Genomic DNA, 18,267 nt, shown 5'->3' with positions numbered 1-18,267 from the left:
CAAAAATCACTTATCTTACTTTCAGCTTCTCTAAGCTAAGTCCAGCAAACTCAATGATCTTACACTGATCTCAAGCGTGTTCTTGGGAGAAATTGGAGCCTATGTTGCTCACTCCAAATGTGAAAGTAGTAAAGTATAAGCTATAAACCATTTCTTAAAAATGGATCCTGACACTCACCAGACCAGACAATTTCTCAGGTTATTTCATGGGACCTTGTGGTGCTTCACGAAACATGAAGTGCATGCCTGAATCATTTGGCTTAAATTGCTTTGAGCATCAGCGCCATCTTCTTTCTAGAGATATTCTATGTCTAGGTCAGGGCACTTTTAAAAACCATACAAAATGGAGACATTCAAAAAACCTGTCTCAACTGTAAGAACAGAACTGTAAAATCAAGAGGAGAAAAGTATTTACAAATATTTTGGTGAGGTTTTGTCCATGTGTGTTCTGTGCGTGTATGTTCTAACTGATAGAAATAGAAAGGCAAGTAACTCTGTAGAAAATTCCTGTAGTAAATGCAGTTTTCTTCTAGCGATCCAAGGGACTGCTTTTTTATTTTTGTTAAGGTTCAGGTATTCAAACCAGGCAGGTCATAAGAGTCATTTGTATGCAGTCTCATGGTGTTGCTCAGTTCTTAACTGAATCCAGTCAAAGATGAGGTAACATCTGAAGAAAGTTTCCTTAAATTTCTGGAATGAACAATGTTCTTGTGCCACAGTAACAGCACTAACATGCCTGCACAGTTATTGCTGCTGAAATTCCTCCTGTACATGGTGAACATATTGTTCATCACACTGTAGATATAGCCTTACCATTCTAGTAGAGCTCAATGCTTTTGTGCTTCCTATAAAGGACATGAATACATGCCAGTACATAGGTCAGCACAGTGCCACCAATGGTAATAACCAATCTTGTTAGTGCTCCCAACCTTTATTGGTACTACAAACTATGGCTACAAAATCCCTGTGAATAATATAATATGGAACTAGTCAAAACCCACCAAAAAAGGGATTTTTAAAAAGTTCCATTTCTATGAATTTGCTTGAGAAAGTTCCCCTACAATTTAGAAGAAATTAATATTCTCTTGATGGAAAAGATGACTTAGGCACTCAAGATCTATTTGATCATAGAAACCAGCAAAGCCCTTCTGAAGAAGCTGTGGGAAATGCAAGCTCTTCCAAGTCGATAACTGCTCAGTGATCTTCTGATGGAGCTTGGGGTTCCTCTTTTGGAGGAAAAGCAACAAACTCTTTCATTTCGTTCTCTTGGTGACCGGTAGCATGAGCTTCATAAGGCTCACATGGGCAGCAGCAGACTTCTCCTTTCCTGCTCTTCTGCAGAACGGTAGCACGGAAGTCTAACGTTATCACTGCCAGCCGATACAACTGTAGAGTCACAACTAAGATATTCTTAGCTGTAAAAAATACCAGCATCTGATTGAATATTCTGAAGTGGCCCATCAGAATTGAACGCACAATGAAGAAGGGGCCGTCCTGTATGAAAAGGCTGACACCGATGTTCCAGAGTTCCGCACTATACCTGCACAGCAGCAGGCTGGGGATCCGCCTGGCCGATGTGCTTGGTTTGCAGCCAATATGCTGTACTGGAGGCAAAACAGTTATGTTAAAACAGCTTTGTGAAGTGGAGCCAGGCTTGGCCTAAAGGGCACTCACAATGCAGGGTATTCTGGATTATAAATGCATTCACCTGCAAACTGTGCAACATATAGCATATCCAGTTTTCTGAGATGCTTTTCAGTAAAACACACTGAACTTACCTGAGCCACTTATGTGGCCTGACAAACAGGACTAAAAACCACTTCCCCCTTTTTATCCCTCAAACATATCACTATTTGTACACTTCCACAACAAGGAGCAGAAATAAATCACCAAATGATTCTTCACAACTTCCCCAGACCTTTTATTTGGTAAATCAACATGCTGAACCAGTATGCATCCTTAAGAAAAACATCTGTGCTGAAAAGGAACAGCCAGTGCTATAACACTTCACTTTCTTCCATGCTCTCTAAGACATTGCTTTTAAAATATTCACCAGCTAGCCATTGCCTTTTCCATGTGTCATAGTAAGAATAAGTTTTGTCAGTGTCAGGCAATATTGAGTGTTATGTGGCTTCTGTCTGCCACGTAAGACTTGAAGCATGGTTACTTGTTCTTAACCTTGTGAGTATCTGTTTCACAGAACTGCTGGAACTTGCATGCATGGATTCCCCTTGGTTTTAAAGGTGACAGGGAGTTCAAACGCTTTCTATGTGTAGTTCCCAGAGAAGGAGCATCAGAAGGTTTTGTGGAGGTAAATTTGACTGTGTCTCACAGAAGTACATGAAGCTTAATTAACCTGTCTCTTGGACAGGAAGATTTCATTTGTTTAAAAAAATCAGTACTTATAATGCAGTAACAACAGCCAAACATTGTAATCTGCTGAAAGAATTCTATTGTTTGAGTCAATGCTGAGGTGGGGGGAGAAAGAGATGAGACTCAAATGGAAAATGAGTTGTAAAATGTGGAAATTTGCTGAATCCATTAGGCAAAGCTTCAGTAGCAGCTAATTTTTTAATATGCTTCTATGCCATTGCTGTTTAATAGTCCTAACTGCACTGCTGTAGTCTAAAAAGTACCTAAAAATTTCTTTTATGTCATGTTTGATGCGTGAATAAACATTCTGATGCTTGGACAAAAAGTACTATCTGTGCAAATGTATAGAACTACCTAAAATAAACTGTACCCATAATAAGTTCAGGAAAATGTGTGTTCAGTAATTTAATTTTTAACTGGTAAATGTAATTAAATAAGTGGAAAAGCAACAGCTAGAGAAAAAAATGAACAGATTGTTTAAGTGCTGTTTGAATTTATTTGTGTGGTAGTGATATACATAGGATGTTTTTTATTCAGGTGGTCGAGTTTTCTTAAACCTGAGTGCTATGCATCTTTAATAGAATATATTTTAGCAGCAGCAGGAATTTTAGCTATGATAAAGCTGAAATGTGATTGCATCAGATTTTTTAGGCTGTGAGCTGCTGAGCTGCAATGATGAAATATTTTCATAACTTTCCTGTTGGAAACAAAGCCTAGCACTGTCCATGAAGAAAAGACTAATGAACGAAATAATATTACAGGAAGTTTTAATTTATTATTTTAGTCAATGTGTCAGCTGAAAAATCTGTTTTGTATAAGATGCTACTGAGGATACTGCATTTTTGGACTGCTGTAATTATTATAATCTTGTCATTGGAGGCTAAAGTGGTTGGAACAGATGATGCCCCAGACAGCTTTCATTCTTCTTTTTGGACATGGAGAAGCTCTTTCTGCCCAGGGACAAAGACAGCACTGAGCTGGCTGACTAGCTGGCCCTTTTAGATTAAGAGAGTGGTATACAATCCCAACATCATATGGTCCTTTAGGTCTCCTGTGAATAGGTAATTTCTCCTGTGCTTTTGGCTGTGCCACTCTGTGGTTCACAATTGCCTGCCTCTCTGTAGAATCTAATAATCTACCCAAATTTGAGCCATAATATAATAGACCAGATCTAACTTGAGAGCCCACATAGTGAAGTTTAAGGCAGTAACAGGCAACTGGAGCAGTACAATAGTGCAATCCTTTTTTCCTTTGCCTGAATGCAGAGAGCTCTATCAGAGAGATCAGAGGTTAGCCAGAAACAAGTGTTTCCTCAAAAGAAACCACAATGAGCTTTCTTCAAAAGCTGTTGTCATATGAATTCCTCTCTACCAGAAGTGCTTGGTACAGCCTGTAGTGTGTGTACAGCCACAAGATGTACCAACAAAAACTTAAGAGCATTTTTTCTCTCTTCTTTTCTATGTGCAAGTACTAACCTGCAAGATCAAGTGGAAATTGTAACATGCTCCAGGTCCATACAGCAAGAATTGCATTTATGAGAGCGTAATTCTTCCTATGGGAGGGGAAAAAGTGATAACAATGAAGATTCAGTTTCCTTATGTCATCACAAAAATTCTTCCTATAGTGTTTGGAATGTCATTTGAAGGGTAGTTGAGTGAAGCATTGATTGATTAATTTATATGTACTTTTACAATGCAACACTAAGGAAAACAGAAGCATCTTTTTGCATGGAATTTTTGCTGTTAAAGCTTACATGTTCCAGCTGTGTAATTACACTAAATATCTGAAACTAATATTATAACAATAAGCTTATGAGAATAGACTCTGTGGCTCAGAGGGGATATCTTTACCCTTGTAGTGATTACACATTCCTTGCAAGCCTGAAGCTTCTCTGCCAAGTGGGAAGGACTCTTTTCCTCCCCTAAAAGCCTTGCTATGATAATTACAAAAATATAAAATAGTATTTGTTAGAGAAGATGAACCTTTTCTATGACTCTTTGTTTATGATGGATGTTCACAGCTCGTCTCTCAGCAATGTGAGGGGAAAGTGAACGTACATTCTCTGGTAGAGATCACAGTGTTGAAAATTCACACCAGACTGTGCCATTCCCTTTTTCCTTATCTTTGGACACTTTGTCACTCTACCATGAAGTACACAGGATAACCAAAGAAGCAGCTTGGGTAATGAATCTCTTAAACCAGCTCTAGTTGCTTCCTTGCCCGTCTAAAACAATTCATTATCCTGAAGGAAGCTTACTGCATATCTGGTGTTTCAGCTCCTGTAGCCATAAGAACTGATGCTGCCTGGCACTTGGGCTGCTCATTTGGCTCTCTGAACTCTTTCACTGTGATGACGTGACATGCTTCTCTGCTGGCAACACATGAGTAATCCCTAACAAAGCTCATGGGACTTAGGCCTTTCACAGACAGAAAGGCAAGAGCAGGCACACAGAGCCCTTGAATGTAGCCTTCGTTTTCTACGGGAAGCACAGTTTTACCAGTCTGAACACTGCATATTACACAAATATCTTGCACAGTGCAAGTTATTTACGTCATCAAAAAATCCTTACCGAACATCCTCAATGTCCAAGGTTTCACTAGCAAATTCAAGTATATCTGCTGCTGTTCCCACGAACATGAGAAGCAGCTGAGACAATTGATCCCGTGTGATTTCAACTCCAATGGGGAGAAGCCATCTCCCAACTACAAGCAGCAGTAGAAAAGTCTGGTGGAGGGCCAGTGTCCATACAGTCTCACAAATTGTGGAGAGCTGATTGACAAAGACTTTAGCCTGTTTAAAAGACAGCAATAATATACTGTAACTTCAGGAGACTGATGTGTAGGTACCTTCAGAGGCTGTATTAGTCTTGGAGCCTGCTTTTGTTCTCTTTCACATTGTATGAAAACAAATAATTTCCATCTGGCAGGCCTGGTTTAAAAAGACACTTTAATACAGACTTTGGATAATGATTATAAAATCTTTCTCTGTGTACTACTCCTCCTGTTCTCATTTTTCAATTGAGCATTATCCTTTGCAGATCACTACCCAGGAACTTTGTAAATGCAGTTATTGAGATTCGCAAGAGAATGGTAGGAACATCTCTTCTTTACACAGAGACTGGTCTTAGCAACAATAGTATGCAGAATGCTGTATTTTCACAATGTAGTTTTCTAAACTACAGATATATATAATATACATATCTTGGGTTGTTTGCCTTTTGGAGTTTTTTTGGGGGGTAGGGGTTTTGGTAGGTTTTTTTGTTTGTTTGTTTTACTCACTCTGCAGGGTGCTTATCTCTAATTGTCATAAGATCTCCACCAGAAACAGGAAAAGGTGCCCTACCGTTTGAATGATGTGGTGATCTGTTCCCTCACTTTCATGACTGCTCTCTCTGGATTGATTGAAGTCTTGATTGCTGACATTCACCTGAACTGCCCCAGGCTCATTGCCACAGTACTGTTATGAACAAAAACGTGACACGTGTGTAAACATCCCACCCAGGGAGCAGATGTGCTCTATGGCTGAGTGCCCTGTTTTGCTGAACTGCAGAGGCTTAATTTGTAAAAGATAGCTGATGTTAACAAAGGTCCTCACTCCTAATGTAATTCCCCTCTTCTTCAGAAGGGAGGAATTCCTCTCATGAGGACAAGAGTGATGTGTTGGTACGTTCCTGAGAAAGTACAGGATTGTACTGCAGAAGAGGATGCAAATTCAAAGGTCAAAGGAGCAGGTGACATCTCTGTGCTTTTAAGTCTGCACCCTGTGAATGTGATCTTCTTGCAGCACTCCTGAACTTGCTGCTAGGTTCTCTACATGGTATCTCTGGTTAAAACAGGCAGATAAGGTAAAAACTGGTCATGGTCAGGCCCTATATTCAAACTTGTTCTCAAAATATCTGCTTCTCTTTTCTACTGTCCAGAAAAAGCTCTCTGAAAATGTCACTGTTTCATTTTTCTGTATGACTTCCCTCAAGGCTGAAAATGAGTTAAGATATTTGGGTTGTATTCTCCATCTCTCCTGCCCCTGCTGTGCCTTATTTTCTAAGGAAATTCATAGGGGGAGAGGTGAAATAAAGGAGTATTTAAGAGAACTAGACCTGTATTGTTGCCTGTCCCTTTGAAATGGAATCAATTTTACTTTCTGCAAGAGCATGGTCATCTGGGAAATTGAGTGTTGGCTAAAACATACTGTTATTCCAACTACAGTCAACCAGTGGTGGGGCTATGTTCTGTCTGCAGCACTGTCCTGCCTTTCTACCTTCACACCCAAGGCTGGCCCAGGAGCAACTGGGGGGCATGGCTCCAAAATCTGTCTTCTTAACAATCTGAAACATCACTCAACATTGTAATAAAAAGAGGACAATTAGAAAATCAAACCATGCTATTACTAAGGACTTTTATCCTGTCTTATTTTTGCCAGAGAGCTGCAGGTGATTTGCATTTCTCCATTGGGCCCCCTGCCATTTTATTGCACAGGGACTGATTTTCTGCAACAATTGGAATGTGTTTGAGAGCATACTGAGTAGTTGTGTTTAGGACCAAGCCTGCCAATATAAGAGCAACATTTTCCAGCAAATTTCAGATTCTACTTTGATACTTTGCTTGGTCTCTGATATGTTGTTCAGTATCTGGGTAAAGGCTGGCTCTTGTCTGACCTTATGGTGGATAAATTTCCTGTGACTTGAAAAATCTGGAAAAAATGTCAGTGCTTGCTGCTTTTAGAGCCGGCTGCTTTTAGAGTCTTAAGATGAATGCCTGTCTTATTTGAACAGTGGGTGTGAGAGTCTTGAAAAATTGACACACAGATGTGGGGAAGATATTTCCATTTAGTCTAAAGTCTAAAGTTCTGGGCATGGAAACAGTGAGATGGAGGGGCTGGTACTCTGCCTGGCTACAGCCATGTACGGCTAATCTCCCTGGGTTTGCCCTTCAGCTAAAGGAGAGAGAGGGAAAGGCTTGCTCAGAGGATGTTTTCAAAATGAAATTTAATTGGTGCTCTGGAGAGGCATCTGTATCTTCTACCTATAGAAAACTCCTGAAGTCTGTGGAGACCCACCCTCAAGGTCAAAGTCAGTCTGAGCTCCTTCCACTGGCTGTGTGACACAGCTGAGGAGACCACAATCTAAAAATATGGCATAACTGTCCTAATCACCCCAGAATACTAAGAAGTGAACATCCACAAGTAGCCTGGGTAGGGAAAAGGGATGACTAACCTGTGCAGGAAGAGGAAGGCTGATTCTGACAGCTTTTGGCTTGTCATTAAGTCTGAATTTAAGCTCACCCCTCTGGCCCCTTGCCTGGGCTGGCACAAGAAGAGGAAAGTAACCATGAACCTGTTCAGAACTTCACACCGAAGTCTGAGGAGCTGTCGGACTCAGCAGCTTGACTTCTAGAAGGAGGTGGAAGAAACCATGCCATGGCTTGCAGGGAGAGCTCTTTTTCTCTCGTTCTAGCAGCACAAAGGTGCAGAAAATGCCTCTAAGAAGATTAATTCACATTATTGATGACTTCGGTATATGTTGTTCCTTATATGTAATTTTTGTGATACTTTCAGCAGAGAGGTGGGTTTCTATTTTCAGAGCAGGGCTCTGTGATCTTGGACTGAATGGCAAGCTCAGGGTCAGTCTATAGCTCTTCTCAATTGCTTCCAGGCAGGAAATGGAAATCTGCATCTGCAAAGCCAGTCGTTAAGTAGGCTCCTATTTTATTTGTTTAAGTAAGCTTCTGTGGTTTTTTTTTTCATTTAAGTATGTTCATATCTTGTTTGGGTTTGTTCTTCTCTGAATATTTATTAAGTGGTGATTGTGAAGTGATTAACTTGAAAATTTGGAGAAGAGCCCCTATTTACATCATGTATATGCATGTAAATAGGAATGTTGGTGTCAAGCATATTTACTTATCGATTTATGGATGTGCAGTGACTAAATGGGAATGTGCCAAGAAGAAAAGTGAATACTACTTTACTGTTTCACGGGCATTTGATAAACATGGTTTGCCTTTTTACTACTAGACCCCAGCTAGTCCTAGGTATTGACTGTGTACCAAGCTAAATAAAGATGGTTTGGTTTTCAGGTTTTTTTCTGCGCAAAGATAAAACAGGAAGAAGCTGTACACATTTTGTATCAATTCTGACTTGGCTTACTTTCTTTTGTTTCTTCTGAGATGAGCTTACATACCCCTGATTCATAAGTCATCTAATCAAAATGGAAGTGCTGTTGCATGACATGGTGATGTCCCAGTGCGTGGCCTGCAGAGAAGCTCACTGCCAGTGCATGAAACACCAAACTAATTCTGCCAATTATTGTTTGCACCTTATTCACAATCTATTGTTTTCAAATAAAACTGAGGTTAGCTAAAACTTTTCATAATCAGGCCAGCATTGGGGTGTAAAGTTGACACTTGAATATTAGGGTGGAGTCCCCTCAACATATTAATGTGCATGGAAGCTGTAAGGCTGAGGACATTTTGGAAGAGTCTAGCCGTTCCCTGGAGCAGGTCCTCTGCCAAGCAACAGGTACCTGGCTTGCTGTCTGTGCTTTGCTGCAAACAGTGTGGCTGTCACTATGGAAACATATGTGATGTCAGAAATTCAAAGCACTCCTCACTGCTTCATTTTGCTCATACAGGAAAGCTGAAATGTAAAACATGAAGAAAGTACTACCTAAGTTGTTTTCTAAATTGAGGAATATAATGGGTATGGCAAGGAAGGAATGGTGAAAGATGTAAGATCACTTTGAGGAGTTCATTATGGTATAATTTTAGCTGGTAGGAGAATCCCACCTCAGAATGAGGCTGAGGGAATGGACAGTAATATTCACTACATCCCCAAAATGTTCAAGTTAAAGTGGCTACAAATAACTACAAGGTTTACCAGGTATGTGTCTTGTTCCTGACTGGCAGCCTGCATCGACTGCAGCCCTGGTAGCTGGGTAAACCCTGCAAAAGGTGGTCTGTTACTGCTTTCTGTGGCAGTGGCACACCAGGCATTTGAAAAGGTAACAGAGCCCTGACATCCCGAATGTTATTACAAAAGAATGTTTGGGTTTTTTAATGGATTCAATTGTTTCAATTTGCTTGACAGCAGACAGCATTTTTTTTCTCTCTGCACTGTTCAATTGACTTTATAATCTCTCCCAAACATATATTTCATCCCCAAATACGTTACCACAAAGCAATAGTTTCCATGCAGTTAGTATTTCACCCTTGATATATGAATGGTATTACATGTCCTGTTCTGCAGTACACAGAGAGGCAGAACTGCCTCTGTCTTCAGGAAGAGACTACTATTAGCACCTGCTTTAAATAACAGCATTGGCACAAGCAGCTGATGCTTCCTGGCAGAGATTTAACACGACATCAAAGTTCTACTGCCTTAAAGACCACACACTGTTTTCATAGTGTATATATTAAAAGTATGGATCTAGTGATTGCATAATTACCCATTCTGCTAGCATTTAAATAATGAAATCCCAGGAATACTTCAATATTGAGAGTAGTACTAAGCTGAGTGCTGTGCTCGAGATTAATTGTTAGGAAAGCTGCTCCCCTTCTGGAGGTATTGTTTTTTGAATCTGTCAGATTCTGTTTCCAGAACTCTCTAGTCTATCTCTCCAGGTATAAACTAAGCTGTTAACTTGATATACTCCCTCTTTAATTCACAATAGCAGTATATCAATAAGAACAAAGTACGCCATGTTCTAACATCATTTTGGGAAATAAACTGCTGCCTTTGACTACAGAATTAGCCTGTTTCTTGGACCAGATTTAACTATGACAAATGTTCTCAATATCCACATTACCTGTCTGTGACTGTTTAAGGAGATTTGGGAAAACAAGAAGACAATAAATTCCTGCTGCTGTATTTAGAAAAAGCCTCAGGCATTTTCAGTGTAAACACAATTTTGAATATTTGATGATTCTTCTGTGGGTTCTAGCAATGCTTCAAAGGAGAAAATGAGGCACTAGGTAGTTTTAGTCTAATTTACGTATTTTCTTCTGTTACCTTTTGTTCTTGTTCCAGTCATAACCTTTACTGCTGTATGTGCAAATGCTGGGACAGACAAAACTTCCTTTTCACTGCATGGAAGTGTTATAGGCACTGCATTGAATCTAGCCTGCATGAGGTTGACTCTGTGAGACTTTTTGGGTAAAGTGGCTCTGTTCTGGCCCTAACTGACCCCAGAACACTTGCTCTTAAAAATGTTACCATGTGCTTTAGTCCTGAATTGGAATCCAACCCTCCCCCCCATAACTATGCAGCACAAAGAAAGGAAAGGATATAAACCTTGTCAGACATATTTCCAGCTGTTGTAACAATCTGTATGTTCTACGTGGCATGAGGTAACCTGAGTTTAAGACCCCTTTCACTGATACCTGTCTCAGTTTTGACTTGCTTGAAGTTGTGGCATTTGCTTTTAAACACTGTGAAACTCACTTTATTTTATAAAGGCCTCTAAAGCAATGAAGTTCTTTTACCCTACTGAGCAAGATTTATGCTGGTCACCTGGGGAAGAAAGGCTGTGTTTTTCAAACTTCTAATCCTCAATTCCTCAGATAAATACAAATAAATGGTCTAATTTCTACATAAGAAAGAGGTTCATCTGATAATTTGGAAGTGCACGGTAGTCATAATATAGCTGTAGCTAGATTGGGGCATCCACCAATACGAAAGAACTGAAACAAGACTTAGTAGACTTTTGTCTGAAGCCAACCCATCCAATAAGGCATCCATTTCAAACTAATCCATCTTGTCTCTTAATAAATACCTGAGTCCCATGATGAATTTCTAGTAGCCATAGTGATGGTACTATGCAAATCAGATATAAAAATATTGCTGGTGAAAACCTGTGAAGGAAAAGAAAAGATATCTTGGTATTATGACACATCATAAATACCTTCCAACTCAGATAACATTCAGATATATGATCTCTTGTACCTCTACCATATGGGATATTAAGAAATAGGCTAACTGCAAATAAGAATTGCTGTTCTTTCTGGATTGCTCATGCTGTGTGAATATTATAAATGATAGGTTTTTCTGTACATTCATCTAAGGTCATATATGGAAATTTATTTAAAATCCTTTTTACAGAACTGACAAAAAGCACTTTGCTGTTTGTATTTCTATCACAGCATTTTCTGTATTTAAAAAGCCTGTAGTAACATGCTCTTTCTGATTTCTGAAGAGTGAATTAATACATTGAGTCACTTCACTGAGCAATGCTGAGATAAAGGTGGTTGTTCACAATCCTGTGCATTGACACAGAAAGGTAGAAATAGCACCAGATTGCCTAAAACAAGCATTACTTCAGTAGGAGATCTTTTAGTTGCAGGCTGTGCATGTAAAATGGGTTTATGAAAATGGTCTCGGCCTTGTTTCCCCACTTGTGCTGGCAGTGGTAGAATTTTCTAGTTCTTCTTTCCCTGCCAGTCTTCTATAGAACTGTGATGGGTAGATGCTGGCCAAACGCCAGTGCACCCATGAAAATTACTTACTCAAATAAAACCAGCAGAATAACTGATGTTGATGAAGCTTTATTATCTTCAGCTTCTTTAGCTGGCTTTATTCAGAAGTAATGGAGAGGTTTCATGACTCCTACAAGTAGTGATTCTTGTGAGAGCTGCTGATATTTTCTTATTAAACAGGACATTTGATTGGGGTGGGGTTTCTTTGGCAATTCTGTACTTTTGGAGTAGGAATGAGCTGAAATGCCACAAATGTTCCATCTAGCTCTGCATTCTACATTATGGAGTGGGCATTGCTGCAACACCCTGGGACTGGAAAGTGGAATCCAAGTCAGGCCATTTGCTTGGTTCTTTCTATCCTGCCACTGGCACATTCTGCAATGAATTTAAACTGCCTATAAGTATACAACTGCAGTAACATTTTGGTCAAATGTTGTTGCATTTACTCTTTGTCCCTATGTTGAATGCACCTTTATCTTGGTAATCATTACTTTTCCAGTGAAGATTAGATATTGAGGAAAACAAAACATTCTGCTGCTTAGAGGAATTACTGGGTTGCTGAACTACTTTGAAATATTTCAAACAATCCCCTCTAAGATAGTTTGGGGATAAGTTTAATTGTGGGGTTTTTTTGTTGTTGTTGTTTTTCAGAGTTGAGGGGGTGTTGTTTGTTTTAGTAGTGAGGTGTTTTGTTTGGGTTTTTTTTTTTTTTGTTTTTGTTAACTTTTTTTTTCCCCCTTAGAAAAAAAAAAGGTTAATGATTCTGTTGGTTTTTAGCCTGGTTATTTTGGGAGAGAACACACCTCTAATTTGAATGGAAGAACTAACATTTGACAGTATTTCCTGTAGGACTTGAGCACATGAAAACTCCATCCAGTTGGCAGGTTAGCAATACTGAGCTAATGATACCACATCAGGCCAAGAGATTTCAGGGGCTTTAACCTTGCCTTTCTTTCTGAAGGAGCAATCTAAGGGAAGTATTACATGGCCAGGATCACAAGAATTTTTTCCCACATGTGCCATAAAATGTTTTATGCTGGTGTTCACTACAAATGCTGATGCCTGTTCTGAATGTGACTGTTTTCCACTGGAGCAGAAAATTATCCAGTTGCAAATAGATGCTGGTCATTTGTCTACAGCTCTCACCTATAAATGTACTTTTATTTTGCTGCTTAAAGTTCTGGACTATGTCTGTTTTCAAAATTTTCTTCTAGATAAATTTAGTCCAGTCTTCCATGTATTCATCTAACATGGATCTGCTTTTGGTTTATATTTTCGTTTGGATTTTTCAAAAGCTCCCATTGCAAGTGTTCCCTCATGAAGATTCTGCTGCTGCCTCCTCTCCCAAAAGAATTGGGTCTGTACAATCTGCATATTTCATTTGGGGCTCTGCCATTGTTCAATTTTCCAGTGTCCCAGACTTTATCACTGCTTTTATTACATTCAAAATTAGAGCATGGAACTCTTATGTGAATTGTCACACAACACTCCTGTTGTAATGACTTTCACAGGTTTCAATGGACAGGATTTTAAGAACATGGAAATGGTCCAGTGCTCTTTAGTCCTGGGTTTGTCTCAAGGCCTGCCTGCAGTTTGAGTTTTTAACAATAAAAGTGAAGTCTTGACGATACATGACCACCTCCTTTTCACAGAGCATTATTGTTTTGGCTGCCTGAGTGCTGATGAGCTGTAGATGACAGCAGTAATTCTTCAGATGCATGTAAAACCCCATGCGCTTGGGCAAGCTCTGCTATGACTAACTTTTTTGTTCGTTTCTTGGGCACCCTTTCGCACATGAAAGTTCCACTCTGGAATAGCCTGACAAATCCAAATATTTAAGCCGCTCCTGATGTATCAAAAGAGTGGTTGTTACTCATCTTTTATTTTTTCTTTAATCAAGTTTAGGTTCGTGCAGTAGCGTGGCGTCGCACGGAGGCGACAAGAGGAATACGGTCCTTGGGGAGGAGGTGTAATTCAGGGCACGGGGTGCAGGATGCAGGGCATTTGCAGGGTCCCTGGGCACCCCGTGCCCCTGTCCCAGCCCGCTGCGGCTCAGGAGGTGCCCTGGTGCCGCCAGCCCCGCAGCATCTACCTCTCGACTGAACCAAGAGACACAAACAAACACACAAAGCGGCTCCCGCGTAGTGTGCTCTACAGCTGGCCCTCCTAGAGGGCAAAAAAGCCTCTGGCAGCAGACTAGCCGAACTCTACCAGCTTTCCGTCCCTGCCTCCCGGGAGAGCCGGGGAGCAAACGCGGTCCCAGAACCGGGATCGGGGCAGCCCCTGCTCTCGGGAGGCTGCTCCGCATCTGCAGCAACGTACATGCAAAGAAGCAAGAGGGGCTCCGGCGAAATATGCTCACCATTTGTAGCCTCTGCCTTGCTTAAACTTGAGGGTGAGCCCTGTCTCCAGGCACAGGAGAAGATTGAGCAGTGCCAGCAGCCAGTACTTGGGTTCCTTCTTCACGGCAGTCACTCTCCAGACCCCGATGAGTGAGTGCAACACGAAGAGCAGCCGAGTGACCAGGGCATTGAGCAGCACCATCAGCTCCATGCTGCAGCACCCCCTGCCTTCGGGGGCCCGTGGCTTTTAAGAGCCCTGGCAAGTTACCTTGGGAGTCACCGGGAAGCGTGCGCCTGGCCGGCACACAGATCTCTTCTCCTCCTCCATCTCCACAAAGGGGCTCATTATAACAAAAAAAAAAAAAAAAAAAAAAGAAACAGCATCGCCCCTCCCCCAGACTTCCTGAAAACTTTTTGCAAGGAAAAAAAAAAGAAAAAAGAAAAACAGGCTTCTCTGCTTCAGTGGTTTGCAGGCTCGGAGCAGCCCTGGCCGGGTGGGGAGCCTTGTTTCTGTCCCCTCTACCATCGGCTCAAGGACCAAGCACGGCCAGATTTTCCCTCTCGCCCAGTTACTGCAGCCCCACTTGCTGCTCTCGCCTCGTGCCTTTCCAGCAAAGACACAATGTAAGGCACGTTATTAATTCGAATCATTTTTTGCTGAAAGTTCCACTGCATTTCTGAGAGCGCGAATCAAACCCCTTTTTCTGCTCCCCGTGAAAGAGAATTCATATCTGGGAGCTTTTAAAATCGTTTTACATTACAATATAGAAAGCAGAACCTATATGCTTAGTTGAATACTGGATTCCCTTGTGCAGCAGAAGTCAGAGACTGAAATCCAGTCAAACTACTCTAGTGTATGATTGATCTACACCCTGCTTCAGGACTAAGAAGCAGGCCAGGTACAGAACTCTAGAAACAGGGATGAAATCTGGGCTAGCACTAATTTTACTGAATTGTTCAATAGAGGCATATACAAAAAATCCACTGAAGTTTGGCTAGGTCATTTACCTATGTATCCTATGGGAACAGTGTATGAAATACAGAATTTGTTTTAAAATTTCCCTAATGTTTCTCATAGAGATTATAAATTTTATTTGAATTTACACTTGGGTAACCAAAGAGAAATTTCTTCTTGATCATAATTGGCACTGTGTTGCTCCAGTTTTGTTAATTTACTGCAAAAGCACTTAAATTGAGATAGACCACTGTAAAATGCAAATGGAGAATCAAGTCCATGTAAAGTACGGTGGTGTTTCAGAGGTCCTAACTTTTTAAAATCCTGTTCTATTTGAACACTAGATGATATTCTTCTGAAAGTTATGACCTTTCTAAGGTATTTTTCCTCAATTGCTAAGATACAAGTCTTCCTTACTGCAAAGCCAAGGCTATTCCTTTATGAAGTGCTAGTTCTGGCCAGCTGATGTCCTTGGGGTTGAGGGGATAAGGGGGAGGAAGATTACTTTAACCCTGCTCAGAAAAAAAGGAAAACAAAAGTCCATTCCACAGTAGAGATGACTCACTTGGGAAATGCTTGAGTAAATAAATGGACTGTGTATCATGCTTTTTTGAAGGAAAGAAATCAAGCTCCTCACACTCAGACAAAAATTAATTCAAGTGCCTACTATTGATAATCTCTGCCAATAGTCATCCTGCCATATTGTGCCTTGGGTGCTGCTGGTTCACAGCACTTCTGCTGACGTTAAGGTCAAATGTAGTTGAAGAGGAAAGCGGTAACAGATTGAAGAGATTGTTTAAACAATATATTCCTCTGTGGAGCTGCTTAATGTCAAAGAAATGACTTGAGGGAACTGATAGGTAGTATTGTTCATGGAGATCCTAAAAGGGCAGACAGATGTCACAAAACCTGGAAAGTTGTTGATCAGTGCAATGTTTTCATGATACAGTGCTCAGGAAGAATGCAGAGAGCTTTGCTAAGAGCTAAATAATTCTGCGTGTTGGAGACTCATGGGAACTGAACTGCTTAACAAGGTAGTTTAATCAATGAACAATCAAAACTTCACATCAGTGAAAGTCCTAAACTTAAGTAGGAAGATGATACAATATAGACTCTGCCTCAGTGGTGGACCATGATGGCAGCACAACAGCCTGAGGGAGAAGTACTCATGGACAGCTTCATTTCTTTGGCCTAGAAGAGGCAAATACTGAATCCAGACTTGACAGAGTGCATTTTCAGATGTTTCAGTGGCTGTTTTGTGGAGCAGCTGGTTCAGGAACCCATGAAGGCAGTGCTTGACTTGAATCTGGAGTGGTTTATGGGATATGATGTAGGGAGCAACAGCTGAAGAGGTGCCCTGAAAGGGGGATCTTAATGTGCTTAGATTTGGCATCCTTGCAAGGTAAGGCAAGCCAGAGTTCTCTACCATTGTTCTGCTCAGCTTCAAAAAGGAAAGCTAAACACAGATCAGCAGGCATGTGGAGCATAAGACAGATGGAACACCTAACTCTTTGCAGGGAGTGTGGGTATTGCTTCTGTAAATCACATGGGAAGTGCAGAGATAATAACTGTGCATCAAGGGAAATTTGAGAAAGAGTGGGAAGAAGCCAGCAGGTAAGTGAGATTGCAGGAGCAAGAAGACATCCTTCAAAAAGCTGAAGTGCTGTCCAGCTGAAGAAAACTGAAAAAATTATAAACTCTAGCATGGACAAACATAAGGCTAGGTGAAGGAGTTTGAGGGACAATTATCAAAAAAACATAGTAACTAAAATGTCTATTATCTGTTCAAACATGTTGTGACTAGGAAATCTGCTAGGGAATTGTTTGGTTAGTGGTCAGGTGGCACAGAAGCCCTCAGGGGGTGGTATTGCTGTGTGGGAGGAGTGGAGTCCCAGCATGAGTACAGATGTACACTGCAGTATGGGAAAGCACTGACTCCTGCACAGAACCTTACAGAACAGATTTATTAGAATATATTTTTTTTTCTCTATGACTCTGTATGTGCTAGTGTTCCACGAATTCTTTTCGTAGTTTCTACTGATGTGCAGCTTAGACTTGTCAGGCTAACTGACCATGGACTAGAGAGTTCTTGAGGGAGAAACTTTGTTTACCTTGTTTTTGTATTCTTTCCCTGAGGATGGAGTTAGGTCTGCTGCTGGATGTAGGTAGACAGCGGAATTAGATGGACTGTTGCTTGGACCTGAAATAGCTGCGTTAGTAGAGACTTTCTGATCTCTGAAGAAATTGATCTGGAGTGGGTTGTAGTGTTGGTTGGATCCAAGCTGAAATCCAAGCATGGATGAACTCATCTCTGTCTCTATAGAGTGCTCTACTAATGATATAGCCTCTTTACTTCTTTTTTTTTTTTTCTCCTGTAAATTCTGGTCTGTATCTGGGAGCCCTTCAGAGTTAATGTTTGCAGGAGCTGCTGTACTCTGGCAAAGCCTGGACACAGTGGTGTGAACATACGACACACTGTGTGGGATTTTCAAGACACCTTGGCAAGATTTACTGCACAGCTCTGCCACATAACAGCCAATTGCAGCATGTTTGATGTATTTGGGAAATGTCAAACCTTACTGTGTCCCCAGAACCAGTGACCTTCTTTCTGCAGGAATAAGGAATCTGGTACTTTAAAAACTGTAATCGCAGGATCTCTGTGTTTTCATTGAATAATTCTTACCTTTAGGCCAAGTCACTATGATGATTGCACTAAGCAGACTCCATAACTGTGAGGAATGTGAAATTGCACTAGTTCCCAACAACAAACTAAGGTTGGAGGTGCTTCACAAGCTGAACATGAGTGAGAAGAGCCACGCTGCTCTTAAATGGAGGGTCACATCAGCAAGTAGATACAAAGCTGAAACCTGCCAATGTCCACCTTGTGTACTTAGGAAGACCTTAGCTGAAGTGCAGCCCTGCCTTGGGTCAATGAGGGAGGAAGCAGTGGAGAAGGGCAGGAGTGTCTCTATAGTAGGAAATTACTTATATAAACAAATGGTTCTGTTTTAGATAGTTAAAGTGGTATCCTGCTCAGGTTGCAATGCTTATAGAATGACAAGACCCCTGTTCAAGTACCTGGAAGGACTCCAGTTTGAATTGGAGTGCAGGACTTAGGAAATCCTGTGAGGA

General features: G+C 40.9%; 1 protein-coding gene across 1 annotated transcript; it reads right to left on the bottom strand.

Annotated features, from left to right (window-relative positions):
- Window positions 1–1,194: 1,194 nt before the first annotated feature.
- On the bottom strand, window positions 1,195–14,928 carry TMEM26 (transmembrane protein 26). Its single transcript, XM_062496640.1, has 6 exons — window positions 14,201–14,928; window positions 11,139–11,217; window positions 5,717–5,830; window positions 4,944–5,164; window positions 3,849–3,925; window positions 1,195–1,604 (listed from the first exon to the last, which is right to left on the bottom strand). The coding sequence occupies exons 1-6, from the start codon at window positions 14,389–14,391 to the stop codon at window positions 1,195–1,197; spliced, it is 1,092 nt and encodes a 363-aa protein (XP_062352624.1). The 5' UTR covers window positions 14,392–14,928.
- Window positions 14,929–18,267: the final 3,339 nt, after the last annotated feature.

The sequence above is a fragment of the Cinclus cinclus genome, chromosome 7 (genome assembly GCF_963662255.1).
Source record: "Cinclus cinclus chromosome 7, bCinCin1.1, whole genome shotgun sequence".
Taxonomy (NCBI): Eukaryota; Metazoa; Chordata; class Aves; order Passeriformes; family Cinclidae; genus Cinclus; species Cinclus cinclus.
This window is presented reverse-complemented; position numbering and strand designations above follow the sequence as displayed.